Source organism: Hypomesus nipponensis, chromosome 5 (assembly GCF_054491055.1).
Source record: "Hypomesus nipponensis isolate SF chromosome 5, ASM5449105v1, whole genome shotgun sequence".
NCBI classification, from domain to species: domain Eukaryota; kingdom Metazoa; phylum Chordata; class Actinopteri; order Osmeriformes; family Osmeridae; genus Hypomesus; species Hypomesus nipponensis.
In genome coordinates, this window is record NC_140365.1 from 1772501 (window position 1) to 1792197 (window position 19697).

Consider the following 19697-nt stretch of genomic DNA (forward strand, 5'->3'; position numbering starts at 1 on the left):
ATCACACAACAAGATTAGCGTGCTGTCTTTCTCTACCTCGCACCCTCTTTCTCTGACTCATCCCTCCGTCTCCCTCCCTCCCCCGGTCTGTCTCACCCCTCTAACACCCCCAGGCCTGGACTATGTGAGCCATGAGGACATCCTCCCGTATAACTCCACTGATCAGGTCCCCATCCAGCACGAGCTGTTTGACAGGTTCCTGACATCTGACACATCTAAAGGTAGAGATCTTCTGGCTGTGGGTCTGTTCCAGCCCTCCACCACAACCACACTGCTCAAGTCACCGACGTTAGTAGTTATGGAAGTCAGGCTGGATCAGGCAGAATGCTAATCCAAGACTGTGGTTCCTCCTCTTCTATCTCCCTTCCTCTTCTCCCTCCTCCTCCTCCTTCTCCCTTCCTGCCCCCCCCCTCTTCTCTCCCCAGTGCCTCCCTTCACTCCCAGGGACACCCTAAGAGCGTGGCAGGAGAAGAACCACCCCTGGCTGGAGCTGTCGGACGTGCACCGCGAGACGACCGACAACATCCGTGTCACTGTCATCCCCTTCTACATGGGCATGAGGGTACGGGTTGTGTGTGTGTGTGTGTGTGTGTGTGTGTGTGTATCAGAGCTGATGTGTTTGTTCTTCTCTCCAACACCAGGAGGCCCAGAACTCCAATGTGTATTGGGTAAGTGTCATACCATTTCTCCCAGAGAAGGAGTCATGTGTGTGTGTGTGTGTATGGGTGTTTAAGGTGTGTGTGTAGGGGTGCTTGAGGTGTGTGTAGGGGTGCTTAAGGTGTGTGTAGGGGTGTATGTAGGGGTGTGTGTAGGGGTGTATGTAGGGGTGTGTGTAGGGGTGTATGTAGGGGTGTATGTAGGGGTGTATGTAGGGGTGTATGTAGGGGTGTATGTAGGGGTGTATGTAGGGGTGTTTAAGGTGTGTGTAGGGGTGTATGTAGGGGTGTATGTAGGGGTGTATGTAGGGGTGTATGTAGGGGTGTTTAAGGTGTATGTAGGGGTGTATGTAGGGGTGTATGTAGGGGTGTGTGTAGGGGTGTGTGTAGGGGTGTATGTAGGGGTGTATGTAGGGGTGTATGTAGGGGTGTGTGTAGGGGTGTATGTAGGGGTGTGTGTAGGGGTGCTTAAGGTGTATGTAGGGGTGTATGTAGGGGTGTATGTAGGGGTGTGTGTAGGGGTGTATGTAGGGGTGTGTGTAGGGGTGTATGTAGGGGTGTGTGTAGGGGTGCTTAAGGTGTATGTAGGGGTGTTTAAGGTGTGTCCCTTCCCCCCAGTGGCGCTACTGTATCCGCCTGGAGAACCTGGGGGAGGAGGTGGTGCAGCTGAGAGAGAGACACTGGAGGATCTTCAGCCTGTCAGGAACCCTGGAGACCGTCAGAGGGCGAGGGGTGGTGGGCCGCGTACGTACCTCCGTCTGTCTGTCTGTGTGTGTGTGTGTGTGTGAGCTTATTAAAAGTGTAAATGCTTTTAGCAACATGTCACAGTTTGTTGAACATGTGTGTTCAGGAGCCAGTGTTGTCCAAAGAGCAGCCAGCCTTCCAGTACAGCAGCCATGTTTCCCTGCAAGCACCTAGCGGACACATGTGGTGAGTCACACACACTTACACACACACACTTACACACACACTTACACACACACACTTACACACACACACTTACACACACACACTTACACACACACTTACACACACACACACACACACATATAATATACAAACACGCACAGAATTACAATCTCAAATCTCTTAAAAATCATAATCACGATTATCTTGGTCAGTTTTGACGTCACGATTATTTAACAAGATAACTTATTGACTTGATATTTTTACTGAAACTGAAAATAAACTTTAAAATGTATTCCACTGAAAAAAAAACATAAAATACATTTAGACGTTTTTAATAAAGAACATTTCGAAAGCATATTTGGGAAATGGATCTCTTAGGTATGCTCGTCTCAGAAGTTTCACCAGATGGGATCATATTCTGTTGAGGATAGCTAGCAGAGGCTTGGCCCCATGCAGTGTCAGAAACACAGTGTCGTGTCTGCTTTCATCAGTTCCCTGAGTCACAGCCCCCCACAGGGAGGGAGGGAGGCAGCAGCCACTCACAGCAGTGTTCACCCTCACCTTGTAATTACAGTCATCTGTGCTACATCACTGTCATGCAGGTGACAACAGCAGAGAGACTGGGGGTGGTGTATATCAGGGAGAGTCTGGGAGCTGTCAAGGCCACCTCTGGAACTGGTGCAGTTTCCTGTAGACTGGATGCTTCCCTTCGTTATTGGTTGGAAAAGATGTCTAGTATCGACTCACGTCTAGTCCATCTGGAGTTGTGTTAGACTTTATGTCTCGGTGCTGAAGGTGATTGTTAGATGGGGAATACAAAGTGTGTGTGTTTCCGTGTGAACATATTTATGTTATACGTCTGTATTGAGTGTTTAGGTGAGGCTATATCCAGTAGAGAATTAAAATACAGGGGGGGCTTGGGGGGCCAAACTGGGGGGCTTGGACTGGGGGGGCCAAACTGGGCTCTGCCTCTCACCCTACCAGAGCAGGGGGCCAGGCAGGAGGGCTGTTCTCTGACCTGGCCTGTCCTTGTCTCTCGCCCTCTGCAGGGGCTCCTATCGCCTCGAGAGGCCCAACGGCACCTTCTTTGACGTCCGCATCCCGCCCTTTTCACTCGAAAGCAAGAAAGATGATACGCCCAATGGCTTCCTGCCCGGCCCCTTCACCTCCCTGGCATGATGTCCCCCCGCAAGCCCTGCTGAACCCAGATCACCTCCTTGCCCCCCTCAACCCAGATCACCTCCCTGCCCCCCTCAACCCAGATCACCTCCCTGCCCCCCTCAACCCAGATCACCTCCCTGCCCCCCTCAACCCAGATCACCTCCACATGCAGCCTCTGATCAGGGCCACCTTCACATCTGCAGGATCTGGGATAGGAGGCCAGGTTCATAAAGGTTCATATAGGTTCATACAGGCTCAGGTAGGTTCATTCAGGATTGTGCAGGTTCATACAGGATCCCAGGCTGGCAGGCCTTTACTGCCGTAGCTGCCAGACTTGGGCTAGGCCCAAGGAATGTTCTCACGGTTGGAAGAAGGACGATTCGTGTTCGTCCTGAATTAAGAGGTTGTATTGTCCGGGAAGTAGTGCAGCGCTGTTTCCCGCACCTGGGACCCTGTGGATGAACTTTGACCTGTGTCACTAGTGAGCCTCTGTTCCACTGCTTCTGAGGCCGAGTCCTCAGAGTGCAGACGTCATGCTGCTAGATCCCAACAGATTTGCGTAATAGACACACCATTATTATCCTGGGTCGTAGTCCAACGTAGATATACTGTAAAATATGTAGTCTTAACAGCTGCAACCTTCTCAATTGTTGTCTCAAGTGTACATTTTTGTAATTTAAACATGTATTGTAATATATATGTGGTAAATATATTTAATAAAAACAAAGTAAATGTATGATGAGGAAGTCCATAAAGCCACGTGGCCTATTACGTTTGTTGTTGCTACTTTCGATGTCATCGTCACAGTATTTACATTGTGATTAAAACCCATCACATCATATTTCAAATTTACCTGGCCAACTGGGTCAGGACATGGGAGTTGTGATTTGACGATTCCAAATAAACGTGTTGAACGATTCTTTGGACCTGCTTCAGCGCTTTCTCTGCATCTGAGATCTACAGGATAAACAAACGTGGAACAAGATTCACACCATCTTACTGGGGAAGCCTGTCTGTCTGTGTCTGTCTGTCCCTGCTGTCTGTCTGTCTGTCCTTGCTGTCTGCCTGTCCCTGCTGTCTGCCTGTCCCTGCTGTCTGTCTGTCCCTCCTGTCTGTCTGTCTGTCCCTGCCTGTCTGTCTGTCCCTGCTGTCTGTCTGTGTCTGTCTGTCTGTCTGTCTGTCTGTCTGTCTGTGTCTGTCTGTGTCTGTGTCTGTCTGTCTGTCTGTTTCTGCCTGTCCCTGCTGTCTGTCTGTCTGTCCCTGCTGTCTGCCTGTCCCTGCTGTCTGCCTGTCCCTGCTGTCTGTCTGTCCCTCCTGTCTGTCTGTCTGTCCCTGCTGTCTGTCTGTGTCTGTCTGTCTGTCTGTCTGTCTGTCTGTGTCTGTCTGTGTCTGTCTGTCTGTCTGTTTCTGCCTGTCCCTGCTGTCTGTCTGTCTGTCCCTGCTGTCTGCCTGTCCCTGCTGTCTGCCTGTCCCTGCTGTCTGTCTGTCCCTCCTGTCTGTCTGTCTGTCTGTCTGTCCCTGCCTGTCTGTCTGTCTCTGTCTACCTGCTACTGAAGTGATGGGTGTGAGTACTAGGTCAGGGTTATGGTTAACTGTCTTAGGTTGCTGGGGATGCTACCGTTTTAAAAGGTCTCCAACACTTGTGGTCTACGCTGTGGCTCACCGGTCCTCTCCTCCCTCTCTAGGGGCACGTTCACCTGCCAGCGCGCCAACGGAGGAGCCATGTTCGAAGTGGCCATCCCCTCCTTCTCCCTGGACAGCCACGGTCACCGGGACAGCCCGTACTCCTTCCTCTTCTGAGAGCAGGGCGGCCCAGGGGACACCGCACGCACACTGGCTTCACTCTGGGGTTGCTGGCGTTCTCGCGGCAGCGTGACTTTACCGACCTGTCCGCAGTGCCTGGGCGTGGTTGTCAATGTTGTGCCATACGTGTCGAAAGGTTATCGTGCAGGAGTTGTGAAACAGCTGTGCTCTGATTGGCCTAACATGTTGGTACGGACTCAAACGTTACAATTTCTCAAGCACAGTATGTCCTTGTGGCATAAATAAGTCTTTCATTCACTCTCTGTCAGGGGTATACTATATAGAGGCCATTTACACAGAAATACACACAAGAATACAATACAATCTGGCTTTTATTTCAGTCCTGGCGCTGGCGGACAAAAAGCTGGTACATAGCCACACATCACCCTGCCGACGTCATTAAATGATGCATTGTAAGAAATTGTGTAGAAGAAAAATTTTCTGTAATGTTGAAAAAGCAACTATTTTAAAGACTTTAGAATAATCGAGGGCTCTGTAAGAGCGCCGTTTGTCATTGTTGAATTGCAGCCTGCAACACTGCCAAGCCAAGAATCTTACTTGTGCGGCGAAGGTCTTATTTTAAGATGATATAACCTTATTTCAAACGTGAATTTTCCTTTCAGACTGTTGTGATGCACTTAATTCTGCCCTTTGCTGTTTTTTAGTTCCTGTTCTCACTGAAAAGGCCATTTCTGAACAAGGACAAGTATTTGTTGATTCTCAAACACACTGGAACCTACCTCAGAATCAAACTGTGACCGTCAGATCAAGACAATTCTGCCTCACTACTCTCTCCCCCACTCACGGTTTCTCCCTCCCTCTCTCTCTTTTCTCTGGCTTACCCAGTGGTAGTTCTAGACCCTTTCAGCTAGGAGGGCTAATCTGGGGCCAGTTACACTAAACATCAGAATCAGAATTTGGTTTATTCGCCATGTATGTTACATTTACATTTGTTCATTTAGCAGACGCTTTTATCCAAAGCGTTTGTTACACAAACACGGAATTTACTGTGGCAGAATTGTGGCATGAATGTTGTCATGTAGTTTGTCACTGCATTGCAGGCATTAACAGGCAAAAGACCATGTGTATAACAATTCAGACTGAACATTTAGGGGGGTCACAAGCTGGGTGGGTGGGGCTCTTCAGTTACCCAGTCTGGATATCTGTCCTAGAACACGATAAATAAACAGTCGTTCTGTGACTAACAAACAAGCAGTTCTTTCATGTCTCATGTTTATTCATCTACAAGTTATGTAAGAATGGGATTGCAGATATTAGCTACTGATGAGTTGGTTCAGTTAAGCTGGACCGTGGGCCAGGGTTGCCCTGACGGTGCACGACAGAAGTAAAGTATATACATGGAATATATGACATTAAGCTTGAGGGGTTTGTAGTAGCCTTGATTACAGCTCCTTGTTTGAAGTGATCACCACGCTAGTTACCAGAATTCACAATATAACGGTTGTTTCTTCATGTTTGCTTTAATATGACACGTCCTCCTTGTGTTGGAGGTCCTTGTTCCCAACACCCTGCTCACCTGTCTCCTCACTCCCTCCCCATGCTCAGGGCCTCCGTGGGGCTCCCTGAGGCCTCACCCTCCTGCATCCTCTCATCTATCTCTGTTATTGGTACACAAATCAATAATAAACCGCAATATTCAAATGATCATGTACCGTATGTGCAAAATGTGCGTTTACATGTTTTTGATAACGTTTAAAAATAAATGTCTGTGAAGTTAGTGATCTTATAGATGTCTGTGTAGGCCTGCTTGTGTTCACTTTACTTATATTAGGCTGGTTCATGAACGTATTGTACATTTTGAGCCGCAATTATGTCATCATGGGCTTGGTGTTTGACGTATTATACCTTTCTCTCTCTCCAGCTGTATACCTATTCGAACATCTTCTGTTTGTTGCAAAAGTTAACAATGCAAAAGTTGTCGAATGGCATCTTTAGTCTTATTAGACTATACAATCTCGCTTTCGGCTAATGGGTGCATCTGTGCATCGCAAATTTAAACAATTGATTGTTTTTCTATTTTGCGTCCTGCTGTCCACACGGCTGGCTGTGTGGAAGTTAAACCGACATCGTGTTTTCGTCCGCAGCTGGATTTATTCTGCGCGCACTTGAAATCTGGAAGCGCCCGAAGAAAATAAGGCGCATCCTTTTCTTGCGGGTGAGCTAGAATTATATTTCACAATGTATTCATGTAGAAGATTCTTTTATCCAAAGAAAGCGACATACAAATTAGGCATATTTGAAGTTCATCATAAAATCAAGGATCAAAAGTGCATCGTTCTAATAGGCTATTTTCTGTGGTCTCTGGTCAGTCAAGGAACAATCCGTATCAACTGGGCACATGTCTCACTCCGTTCGCGGATGGTCCTTGCGTCGTTTTCATACGTCCTCCGTCTAGATATCAATAGTTTACGCTCTATTTGTTTATTTTTTACTTTCTCCACCACACGCATTATCAAGTTAATTGTGTGGCGACGACAACGATTACCCATATACAAGATTTGGAAACTCTATTTATGACGCAAAATGGGGACTAATCAAACGAAAGCAACCGGTTCGGACCCCGGGAACTGCTCCCTGCTCGGTATTTGGAGACGGACTCAGAGCTCGCTCCGGCGGCGTTCGTCCGGTGAACGTGTAGGACGCGTCTGGACTCCGCCACCGTACCAGCGGCGGGTCAGTCTCATTCAGGAGGTGCTGGTTACGGTCAAGGCTGGGAGACGAGAAGAGGCGACGGAGCTACTGAAGGCACTTCAACAGGTGAGCGGTTAGGCGCGCTGTGCTTGGAAAAATATTATTGAAAATCCTGTCTCATGTCGCTCCACAGCCAACCCTGATCATTTCAGTGCCAGATGTTAGCTGATGCCCCTTGCAATCGCAGCCCATTCCGTCACCAATCATTGTGTTCATAGACCGAAACTCCACAGATTTAAATATTTCAAAAGTGAATAATAAATAGGCCTACAAAGTTATAGAGTTACAAAGAGGTTGCTCTTAATGCGAAAACTCTGACGCTAAATGCACCCCTTTAATCACCAACACCCCGCCTTAACCAGTTACCAATCAATTAAGCGAATCCCTTCACAGTGGTATAAGGGTTAAGTACACAACTCACGCTTCGTCCATCTGTTTAGTAGCCTGTGGTTTAGCCCAACACCCCATAGGAAATTGATTTCCATTGCTTTGCTAGACATAACTGTGTGTGTGTGTGTGTGTGTGTGTGTGTGTGCAGGACCTGGGGATGCAGGATACATCTCTGGATGATGTTCTGCAGAGCTGCACCAGCTTGGGGAATCTAGTGGACCCCATCACTCACCAGCTCCTCCTCTCCCTGGTCAGATACATACACTGCCCCAAGACGGTGGGTCCTGTCTGTCTGTCTGTCTGTCTACTTGTCTGTCTGCTGGCCTATTTGCCTGTCTGTCTATCTACCTGTATGCCTTTACAGTTGTCTGTCAATTTTTTAAAACAAATTTCCCCCTGTTCGTCCTCCCTCTCTCCCTGTTCGTCCTCCCTCTCTCCCTGTTCGCCCTCCCTCTCTCCCTGTTCGTCCTCCCTCTCTCCCTGTTCGCCCTCCCTCTCTCCCTGTTCGTCCTCCCTCTCTCCCTGTTCGCCCTCCCTCTCTCCTTGTTCGCCCTCCCTCTCTACCTCTCTTGGTAGTGTCCGTCATCCTCTTTCCTCTCTGTAGATCCCTTTGTCTCTCTCTCTGCTCCCTCTGCCTACTCCTCTCATCCTCCCTGTGCGTAAATGGATTGTAGAAATCTATGTTCAGTTCCCTTTCTCAGTGTGGAGGGCTAGTTGGCTGCATCCCCTCTCATATTTATGACCATGCTGGGGAACAAGGCTTAAACACAGATTTCCTTTTGGCTAGAGGGTTTCTCTCTCTCTCTTGGTTCTCCCCCCCCCCCCTCTCTCTTTTTCTCTCACACACACATACACAACTCAAATTACACATCTTCAATCCAAAAAAAGAAAGATGGCAATGACATGTTCCATTTTTTTATCCAGATATTTCGACTTGTTGCTTCCTAGTGAGTTCCACTCCAGCAGATGTGTCCTTCAAGATATCTGATCATCTCAGAGGGTCAGAAACACAAATCTCACCCACTCAACTAGAGAAGCAGAGCCTCAAGAAGTCTCTCTGTCTCTCCCTGTCTCTCTCCCTCACACACACGATCACCCCTACCAACCAGATGACTCATTCAGCCTCTTTTCTGGACTGACAAGCCTGTTGTTGATGCTGGAGTTAATGAACCATTCACACACACACACTTCCTTACACACACACTGACATTCATCCTGAATCTCTCTCTCTCCTCCACTCTCTCTTGCTCTCTCTCACATACACACTATTCCGTTGCAGTGGTTGTGTTTGTACGATGGAAGCTTGGATAAATAGAGATATCAATTCATGAGTTTCCTCTTCTGGAAAGGTCAGTTCCGGGAATAGCTGAGACAGACAGGCAGACAGACAGACAGACAGACAGACAGAGAGAGAGGAGAGAGACAGAGAGAGAGATAGAAAGACAGAGAGAAAGATGGAGGGCAAAGAAAAGACAGCACTCTAAAAGAAGCCCATGCTCCTGACGAGACCTTCAGAGAGCAGGTTTTCATCGATGACAAAGAGCTGATGAGGATATACCTCTTGAGCAGCCAGCATTCTTGACCCTGCAACTACAGTCTGCATGAGGACATGGGACTGTGGCTTCTCTGTTCCTCTGGTTCACAACGAGAACCAGTCAGACACAATTTTTGCCCTGGTTTGCCCTTTGAAAACTTCTTATTGATTAATTGAAGTGGTCTTCCCTAAGCACATACCACTGCCTAATGTGTGGACTTTCTAGACAACCTGGCAACCCAGAAGGGGTTGGAAATAGAATCAATATAGGAGGCTTCATGCTGTGCTATATACTTTTTCTCTGAAAGGAAGGTTTCTTATCTGTCTTTTCAACATGCCAATGTCTGCCCCCCCCCCCCTTCTCACTGCAACTATTTCTTGTTGTCAATCTCTGCGTCTTGACCTTTCACCAATGTCTACTTTCATCCACCTCCTCTCCTCTCTTCTTCTTCTCTTCATCCTCTCTTGTCCCCCTCAGGAAGGAGATTCTCTGAGTGGGATGGAGAAGGTATGTCGTCAGCTGACGTACCACCTTAGCCCCCACTCCCAGTGGCGACGGCAAGGCCTCTTCGGGAACAAACCCCAGCCCAGGTGAGTCTACCAGGTGCATATAGGACTACTCCCTCCCTCCCTCCCTCCCTCCCTCCCTCCCTCCCTCCCTCCCTCCCTCCCTCCCTCCCTCCCTCCCTCCCTCCCTCCCTCCCTCCCTCCCTCCCTCCCTCCCTCCCTCCCTCCCTCCCTCCCTCCCTCCCTCCCTCCCTCCCTCCCTCCCTCCCTCCCTCCCTCCCTCCCTCCCTCCCTCCCTCCCTCCCTCCCGCCCGCCCGCCCGCCCGCCCGCCTGCCTGCCTCACATTCTTTCCATGCTGCACTATTGTTACCAGCGGATAAGCAGGCAGGAATGTAACAGGGAGCTTGTTCTGTGCTGATGTGATTAGGCTGCTTCTGTAGCCAGGATGAGGGCTGCTGTAGTCAGGCTGAGGGCTGCTGTAGTCAGGATGAGGGCTGCTGTAGCCAGGATGAGGGCTGCTGTAGTCAGGCTGAGGGCTGCTGTAGTCAGGATGAGGGCTGCTGTAGTCAGGATGAGGGCTGCTGTAGCCAGGATGAGGGCTGCTGTAGTCAGGATGAGGGCTGCTGTAGTCAGGATGAGGGCTGCTGTAGTCAGGCTGAGGGCTGCTGTAGTCAGGATGAGGGCTGCTGTAGTCAGGATGAGGGCTGCTGTAGTCAGGATGAGGTGCTGTAAGACCTCATCCTCACATAAAACCAGCCCACATGCTGCTTTTAATTTCTCCTGAGGTCGGCATGGAGACAATAATGCCTCTTCAAATGCATCCCAGCTGCTCTGTTTTTCCTGTAGGAGAGAATGGAGCTATTCTGAATGAATGGAACCATTCTGAATGAATGGAGCTATTCTGAATTCAGAGTCAATACTAGCGTTAAACCTACTATCATAAGCTTGTGTACTGTAACTGCTCTCACATGATAATACAGTACGATCCGTAAACACAGCCAGCATCCATCCACTCCGTTTGCAACAGCTGGATAAGGAGAAGACTATCATCTGTAAATAGTTGGTTGCTGGTCGGTTAAGCTGTGGTATACGGTTTGTAACGACAGAGGAAAGATACGCCCATAAGTCCAGCCGTCATAATGAGCATTGCTGGAGCATTAACACAGTCAGCGCTAATGGAGAATGGTGTCCATTTCCAGGACGGCCTCGTAAAACAGATTGCCTGACCTCGTTAAGAGGCAATTAAGAGCTGAGACCACAAGATGAGGGAGTGGTCCCTAATAGGTCTCCGGTCATTTTAATTTCTTTTCAGTGATGAATGTAAACATGTGGGTCTCCGTTTCTGTTGATGTTGAGATTTAAGACGTTTTGTAGACTGATTGTTTATAACAGCCTCCCCTCCTGTTCTCAGTGGCTCAAAGAGAGAGAGAGAAAGAGAGGGGGGGGGAGAGAGACAGAGAGAGAGACAGACTCCTGGTCTCCACTGGATGTGTGTTTCTCCTCTGGGAGACAGGAGCTGTGCAGCCCACAACCAGACTAATGAGACACTCAGGGTTGTGTGAGTGTGGGTGTGAGAAAAAGGGAGATAGGGAAAGAGAGAGAGGTGAGGAGAGAGAGAGAGAGAGAGAGAGAGAGAGAGAGAGAGAGAGAGAGAGAGAGAGATAGAGAGAGAGAGAGAGAGGGGGGATGAGAGATGAGTCAGGTGTGTGTGTGGGGGGCGGGGGGAGCGGGGTGTTGAGTTAGTCAATTAGAGTTGAGTTACTTTTCCAGACCAGGACTCTTGCGATGGATGCCATGATTTTCCTCCACAGTGTTTACCTACTGGTGCACACTGCATCCTGATGGATCCAAACCTCTGCTCTTCCTCCCCAGCTTGAAGTCCAGCCTGTCTGGGCCTCCTGTAGGGGGAGCAGTCGAGCTCTCAGGTGTCCCCTTGAGCCTGCGAGACATGGAGCTCCTCTCTGCCCACCTCAGGCTCCACTCCCCCCGCATACGCAGCCTGGAGCTGGGCTTCACCGGACTGACCGACAGAGCCTTGCTTCTGCTGGTGCCCTCGCTGGCCGCGCTGCCCGCGCTGGAGACCCTGGTGCTGAACGGTAACCGTTTGACCCGGGCCGTGCTGCGGCCCCTCACAGTTCTCCTGGCCGACCCGGCCTGCTTCCCCGCCCTCACCTGGATGGACCTGGGCAACAACGAGGACATCTTCTCCCTGCCGCAGGCCTTCCTCAAGGGCCTGAGGAGACGCTGCCCTGCGCAGGGACGCCTGCCTACCATCCAGGAGCAGGGAGAGGACCAGGGAGAGGAGCAGGGAGAGGAGGGGGGAGAGGAGGGGGGGGGGACCAGGGAGAGGAGGGGGGGGAGGACCAGGGAGAGGAGGGGGGGGAGGAGGGGGAGGAAGGGGAACAGGAGGAGAAGGGAGAGGGGGGAGAGGGGGAGAGGAGGGGGAGGAGGGAGAGGACGGGGAGCTGAAGGAGGAGGATAAAGGTTTTAGAGACACTGCAGCAGACGGAAACACAGAGGAAAGACACAGACATGAAACGACCGTTGCACATCGTGAACTTGGTGAATCATCCCTTCAGTCCACACAGCCCACAGGAACGGACCAGTAAAGGGTAGACTGGTTGGCTCTGTGGAGGGTAGGAGAAGAGGGAAACGACACAGGAAGTACTGGTTCTTCCGAGGGGAACTCATCCAATCAGAAATGTGTCTGATTACCAGGTAACAGTAACCATGACGATTACCATAAACTGAAGCTAAAGCTATGGGGTTATAATTTTTCTGCTTCACACCAGTATTCACACCTATATTCACACCTGTATTCACACCTGTATACTATTTTCGTTTACAGATGGATGAGACAGGTTAATGTAAATATCCAGTAGTAAACGGCTGGCTTGGACGAGTGAGCCTACTTGATTTTCACTTACGAAAAGATAGGCCTACGAACTGCATTTCTGTTTTCAGTTTAATTCAAATTAAATTGTCTAACACATGTGTGATCCGATTCCGTACATTACTTAATTCGCTCATGCTCTCTTTGTAATTCCAGTTTTAAAACGCATCAGTCACGTGGCGACAGTTGCGGGATCTGTGGCAAACGAATTGACAAAATAAACAGCACATCACCTTTTTATATTAGTTGAAAACTCAGTTGCTCTCCAAGCGCTTCCGGACGATCATAATCTACTATCCATAAAATTACATGTTTTTAGTCTTCATTAACAATTACGAATACTGAATGCAGTATTTGACTGACATCTACTGTAATTTGTTTAAACTGCAACTATTGCTAAACAGTAATATAATTATTATTGATTATTTTATTAATCATATTTAAAAAATCATAACTATTGAAATAAAATATTGAACCATAAACAATTAATATTAATAAATTCAACCTTTATTCACATCCAACAATTGGTTTTATAAGTGCAAGGTTTGTTCACTTTGGACCAGTCATACTAAAATGACCTTATCAAGATGGCAGCATGATCTGACTGTGCCCACCACTCAACCTAATAATCATCATATCCGGTGGATGAGGTCAACTTTTTTCCCAAGATCCGCCATTTCAGCCCTTGAGTTTCATGTTGCAGATGACTTTAGGAACTGTGTTTATTGTAACCGCTATGACAAATAAACATTGTAGTATTGTTAGTCATATTTAACTATTTACTAGGGTATGCACAGTCCAGTTTAGTGTAAATAGAGAAAAGTTGTAGAATTCCAACGTTTTGGAACGGTACAGATGCCGTGGCTTCTCCCCGAGCGTGTTCCTCAGTAAGCCAAAGTTTTTGTATGAGTTGCGGATAGGGAGAGGCGAAGGGGAAGGCCTTGAAGCCTCGGAGTGGATTTGCAGTCATGGCTGGTAACTTTGACGCAGAGGACCGTGCTAGCTGGTATTGGGGAAGGCTAAGCCGCCAGGAAGCGGTTTCTCTCTTGCAGGGTCAGAGACACGGCGTGTTCTTGGTTCGAGACTCGATCACAAGCCCCGGTGATTATGTGTTGTCGGTGTCTGAGAACTCTAAAGTCTCTCATTACATAATCAACAGCATCAGCAACAACCGGCAGTCTGGATCAGGTGAGTTTATATACGTACTAAGTGAAGTTAGCTATAGAAACTACCCACCTAACCACGTCTAACTACCCAACCATTCGCAAATAATTACCAAGCTAGCTAACACGATTGTTTCTGGTGTACCCTATGCAGCGTCTGCTTTGTAGTATGTAGCCTGCATGTATGAACACAGCTAAGCGCTATGAATCAGAAGTCGGTAGCTTACGTTGCCGTCATACCGATCTTGCCACTGTCGGGCTTAGATAACTATGTTGGCTACCTTTTTAGTAGTAAGCTAGCTGCTGGTCAGTCAGTTGCTAACTGACGAGGTTACACAATGTATATAATGTAGGACTGGGACTGTCAGTTTTGTTATGAATTTGTCATTTGTGCCTACGTCTTGTAGCTAATATCTGACGCTAGTTGGTGGCATTTGAACTCGTAAAAGTAAACTGAATCGAGAATCCACAGCGCGGTAGACGGGAGAGAGAGGGTGGGTTGGGCTTGCCGCTGTGTGAATGAATGGACCAGCTGTCACAATTGGAGAATGACTGTTGTGAATGGTGTGTGTGGAATGTGCCTCTATCGTTCTGCCTGACACAGACACTGGCCACACACTGTGTTAACTTCCTTTTGGGAATTGCACTGCCCTGACTACTATACTTACCGTGGAGACCCTGCCTGTAGGTACTTTTCTTGCTTGTTATGTTTGCCAGGAAGATCTCTTGATATATATTTTTTGATGACTTCCTGAAGTTTTCTTCCGCCGAGTGAAGCTGGGATATTCCTCCAGCTCTAGTGTGCTGCTCCGGGAGAGGGGGATAAATGTCTGAGACAGTTGATCATAATTCAGGACTGGTAGTTGTGTTTAAACATGTGTGGACAACATCTGCCAGAGCAATGACCCCCCAGTCCCTCTCTAGCTAGGAGACACAAGCGCCTTTATAAAGTGTGTTCCTTCAGCTGACTATTCTATCCAAGCCTTCTGATGTGCAGGCAGACTCTTCAAAACTGAGCTGTACCCTGTTTACTCTCCTGACTTAGTCGGTCAGGCACAGATGACGCAAAACTTAAGTCTACAAGCCCAGACTTGGAGCCCCTTGTGCTCATCACGGGTATATAATCATACGGGAAATCAATAATCCAAACCCCTCCCCCTCCTCCAGGTCTGGCCCCGCCCCGTTTCCAAATTGGCGACCAGGAGTTCGAGGCCCTGCCCGTTCTCCTGGAGTTCTACAAGATCCACTACCTGGACACCACCACGCTCATCGAGCCAATCAGCAAGGCCAAGCACAGCGGCTTCGTAAGCTCCTCCCCCGCGCCGGTCCCGGGAGCGTCCCAGCGTCCAGAAGAGGCGGAGTTCGTGCGCGCCCTCTTTGACTTCCCCGGCAATGACGACGAGGACCTCCCGTTCCGCAAGGGAGACGTGCTGCGCGTGCTGGAGAAGCCGGAGGAACAGTGGTGGAACGCGGCCAACCAGGAGGGCCGAGCCGGGATGATCCCCGTCCCGTATGTGGAGAGGTACCGGCCTTCCTCACCCTCCTCTGCCTCGGGGGGCCCCCCGGGGGGTCCAGCGGGGGCCGTGACAGACGGGACGGGGCCCCAGCCCCCCGTGGGAGACCCTGGGCCGTACGCCCAGCCTGTGGTGAACACCCCGCTCCCAAACCTTCAGAACGGCCCCGTCTACGCTCGCGCCATTCAGAAGAGGGTGCCCAACGCCTACGATAAGACAGCCCTCGCTCTGGAGGTATGCTCTTTCTCTCCATCTCTCTCTCTCTCTCTCTCTCTCTCTCTCTCTCTCTCTCCCCATCTCTCTCACCCTCTCTTTCCCTCTGTCCATCTCTCTGTCACCCTCACTCTCTATCTTTCTCTCTCACCTTCTCACTCTCTCTTTGTCACTATCTCTCTCTCTTTGTCACTATCTCCGTCTCTCTCACTTTCTCTCACCCTTCCTCTTTCAGTCTAACTCTCACTCTCCCTCTTTTCATACGCTCTCATTCTTCTCAGTGATTCTCTTTGTGCTGGTTCCTCTGTCGTTGTGTATTGTAGTGTTCAGTGCTGTGGCCTACATACTGCGTCCATCCCCTGGGAGAGACAGCGCTTCAGAATTGCTTACTCATGCATGTGAGCATAGCCAGGAATGCATCCATGCACACAGATAGCAGATAGTCCTGTTTGCTAACCTATTCTGTAAAGCACAGCACAGAAACACACACGCTCATACAAACACATGCATACAAACACACCCATTGACACAAACGCACGCACACCCATACACACATACGTACTGTACAAATCCATTCAAAGCACATTCAGTCAGAAACAGTGGGGCCTACACAGGCACAGGCAAGCACTGCACAGAGGCCTGTGTTTGGGACAGCATGGAGCTGAATGTCCCTATTCTTAATGCTCACCAGCAGGACTCTGGTAGTGTTCACACTGAGAGAACTCACTCTGCTCACTCCAGACAGATCGCTCTTCACTTATCCAGCTTCACTCTCATCCACTCTCCTCCTCTTCCTCTCTGTGTGCCTGTGTGTGTGTGTGTGCGTGCGTGTGTGTGTGTGTGTGCCTGTGTGTGCAGGTGGGAGACATGGTGAAGGTGACCAAGATCAACGTGAACGGCCAGTGGGAGGGGGAGTGCAAAGGCAAGCGAGGTCACTTCCCCTTCACGCACGTCAGACTGCTGGACCAGCAACACCCTGAGGAAGAGAGCTGAGACAAACACATCATGCTGCTCTCTCTCTCTCTCTCTCTCTGTCTCTGTCTCTGTCTCTCTCTCTCTCTCTCTCTCTCTCTCTCTCTCTGTCTCTGTCTGTCTCTGTCTGTCTCTCTCTCTCTCTCTCTCTCTCTCTCTCTCTCTCTCTCTCTCTCTCTCTCTGTCTGTCTCTGTCTGTCTCTGTCTGTCTCTCTCTCTCTCTCTCTCTCTCTCTCTCTCTCTCTCTCTCTCTCACCAACACACACCCTGATACAGTCTCCCACGTACAAACACACTCTCACTAACTCATTAAACAGAATAGTTTACACACTACAAACTACCCAAACTAAGTATTGACTTACACTACAGAGTTTACACCTAAAACACAAACACTACAGCATTCGTGCCCCCACACATACACACACTGATTTTCCTGCACACTGACCCGACACTTGTGTATGTCCTCGTACAGACTGGTGGGTAAGCCCTTCTTCTAGTGGTTTTTGGGAGCCTGGTTGCAGGACTAGAGGGGGCTGAGGGCCCCTGGTGGTGATGTGGAGAACTGCAGCTGTGTGCTGCGCTTGACTCCACAGCAGAACTCACAGGATGAACCCATAGCCTCACTGCCCCTGCAGAACACACTACAAACCAAGACCTTTTTTGTACCAATATGAAATGGAAAATATTATGATAGAATTATGACAAATATATATTATATATATATATATATACCATTACATGCTATATGTTTATGTCTTTCTTTTTTGTTCTTTATTTTGTATTTTATTTTTTTGTTTATTTCATGTGACCTGTCATGGTTGTATGTCCCTGAAGACACTACTAGTGGCTCTGGCCAGTTACGAGAGCAGAGAGAATGCTGAAACGGGGAGGCTTGAGAGGAGACATTCCTGAGAGCTGTTATTAAGGCACGTCTAGACATCTGTCTGCTCTGGTTGTCACCAGTAGCCAGCCCCCACCCTCCCTTCTCCACCTCTCCTCTGTTCTGCCCCCACCCTCCCTTCTTCACCTCTCTTCTGTTCTGCCCCCACCCTCCCTTCTCCACCTCTCCTCTGTTCTGCCCCCACCCTCCCTTCTCCACCTCTCCTCTGTTCTGCCCCCACCCTCCCTTCTCCACCTCTCCTCTGTTTTACCCCACCCTCCCTTCTCCAACTGTCCTCTGTTCGGCCCCACCCTCCCTTCTCCACCTGTCCTCTGTTCTACCCCCACCCTCCCTTCTCCACCTGTCCTCTGTTCTACCCCCACCCTCCCTTCTCCACCTGTCCTCTGTTCGGCCCCCTTACCACAGACAGGAGGTGTACCTGTAGTATTCGAAAGGCCTTGAGTTGGGTTTGCAGCCCTTCACAACTGCCATACCAGAAGCAGTTTTGTTTGCTCACACTTGACACAGAAGCACTCAGACATTGTCACTGCCTTACTTCACGTGTCGTCCTGTCTCCTGCCCCCGCCCCCCCCAGGCCTATCTCACCCACATACAGTGGCATCCCAGGCCCCCTGGCTCCCCCCCGCGGGGCTGGGAGAGACTGGCCTGTCACACATGAGTGGAGCAAGCAGAGGGACACGCGGGTGTTAAAGCCTGGTAATCTGTGTTGATTCATGCGCTCTACCTCCTCATTGGTCCATCATTCAGTAGGTAATTAACCAATCCGAACACCCCCAGGCATGTCTAATCAGTGTTTTGTGAAAATTGTGGTTTATATTTTGTATCAAAGATTTGTTTGTTTGCTTTTGGAATCACTAGTTGCACAATTTACTGACCATTGCCTACATTTTCCACGGCTCTATTCCTAACGTGTTATGTTTATGAAGCTGCAGTCCTTTGTAACATTGAGTCTGTGTATACATTTGAAAACCTCTGCGTGGATGACATGACTTCTATGTTTACCAAGCCACTAAAAGATGTTCCATTCAAAACCAGGTTGTGGTTTCTATGACAGCTGGGTGTAGTGAGTGGCGTTAGTGCAGTCAGCTCCCCCAAGTGTCTCCCTGTTGTGGCTGACTGCTTCAGCAGGACATGCTGACCACACGACAGACTTTCAAACTGAAAAAACCTCAAACTGAAACTGAAAAATTGGCCATTGAAGCTGCGTAGAACACCGTGATCGCACATTTTAAATGTACGTCGAAGACTTTCTCGGGGAAAGGATGCGGTGGCCAGTCCCGTGATCTGACGTCACGTCGACTTCTTGAGAGGAAGGGAAGAACAAAAGGAAAACACTGCTTCCTCTTAAGTTTTCTTCATTTGTTGTTCAGGATGAAGCACAAATGGGTATACTTTTATAGAACTATGTTTAATCGTTGATTTCCATAGTTTTACCATCGTTATTTAACCTGTTCATGTTCTGTGTCGATCCATCTTGTGTCCACAGTACTGTTGCAAGTCTGTGTGTGTGTGTGTGCGTGTGTGTAATTGTCTATGCATGCAAAGGCACTGTAAGCCACTCCCCCAGTTATAGAGCATCAGGCCACTGATCTGAACTTGTCAAGACCAATCGATACTGTTTTAAAGTTAAATGGGGTTCAACCTTTCACAAACACCCTCAACTTTGAATCTATTGTGCACCTTATGTCCGACATTGCTTATGTAAACCTGATATGACTTTGGAACTGAGTGACTTGACTTTTGTCCATGCCAAATTGTGTCATTGCCATGCATTTCCTTTTGTACTCTAATCATGTTTCATTGTAAGATATCCCTTCTCTTGTGAAGAGAACTGGAGCTGGTGAAAAAAGAGAAATGAATGAAATTATTCAATCGATGTGCCATTGTGCTATAACAGTATACAAGTTCAAATTACCTTATTTTTTGTAGCATGTAATGTGTTACCATACTTAGTTAATAAAAAGCTATTAGCAAAACCATCTAGTTTTAAACTCATCATAGTGGCTTAAGTCAGATGTTTGTCCGAACTGCGAAATTTTCCGCTCAGAATTTTCACAGGGCTACATCACTCCTTAGCCGAAAGTTAAAGTCAAATGTCAGTTTACGGGTCAATGCCAAAAAAGGAAATATCTGAGTTATTTATGTCAACGCAGGTTGAAGATAGCAGTGCCATGGATTTCCTCCAGGCCCGACGGTCATATTTTCTGCCTGACGACTGGACACAATTTGAATTTAAAGAGTTGTGCTCTTCAAAGTCCATCCATGAACGCACGGACAAAGTTACTCGTTCTGAGGAAGAGGATGAGACCATGCCGAGGCCAGTGAAAGCGTGTTGGGATGATTGGGGGGTGGGGGGGTGAAAGTCGGC

The 19697-nt window shown here is 48.7% G+C and overlaps 3 protein-coding genes across 9 annotated transcripts in view; all 3 read left to right on the plus strand.

Annotated features, from left to right (window-relative positions):
* LOC146287699 (polymerase delta-interacting protein 2-like) overlaps window positions 1–6276 on the plus strand; it is an 8989-nt gene extending 2713 nt beyond the window's left edge. For 2 of the 7 annotated variants that reach the window (XM_084697540.1, XM_084697541.1), the window contains exons 6-11: window positions 114–221; window positions 426–562; window positions 642–668; window positions 1275–1400; window positions 1507–1586; window positions 2615–3645. In XM_084697540.1, coding sequence (XP_084553666.1) covers window positions 114–221; window positions 426–562; window positions 642–668; window positions 1275–1400; window positions 1507–1586; window positions 2615–2744 — 608 coding nt within the window. In that variant the 3' untranslated portion in view covers window positions 2745–3645. Of the gene's footprint in view, window positions 1–113; window positions 222–425; window positions 669–1274; window positions 1401–1506; window positions 1587–2167; window positions 2468–2614; window positions 3646–4411 lie in introns of those variants that run through there. The other 5 variants (XM_084697542.1, XM_084697546.1, XM_084697545.1 and 2 more) reach the window with 5 other exon arrangements.
* A 2956-nt stretch (window positions 6277–9232) lies between these two features.
* LOC146287700 (leucine-rich repeat-containing protein 75A-like) lies at window positions 9233–11981 on the plus strand (the record flags this gene model as incomplete). Its single annotated transcript, XM_084698690.1, has 3 exons — window positions 9233–9307; window positions 9644–9756; window positions 11546–11981. Coding segments are annotated over exons 1-3 (624 nt in total), but the record flags the coding sequence as incomplete, so codon positions are not given.
* Window positions 11982–13227: 1246 nt separating this feature from the next.
* LOC146287701 (adapter molecule crk-like) lies at window positions 13228–19308 on the plus strand. The gene is made up of 3 exons (XM_084698747.1): window positions 13228–13754; window positions 14897–15477; window positions 16315–19308. Exons 1-3 carry the CDS (start codon window positions 13535–13537, stop codon window positions 16447–16449), a joined length of 936 nt encoding a protein of 311 aa, XP_084554873.1. The 5' UTR covers window positions 13228–13534; the 3' UTR covers window positions 16450–19308.
* The last annotated feature ends 389 nt before the right edge of the window (window positions 19309–19697 follow it).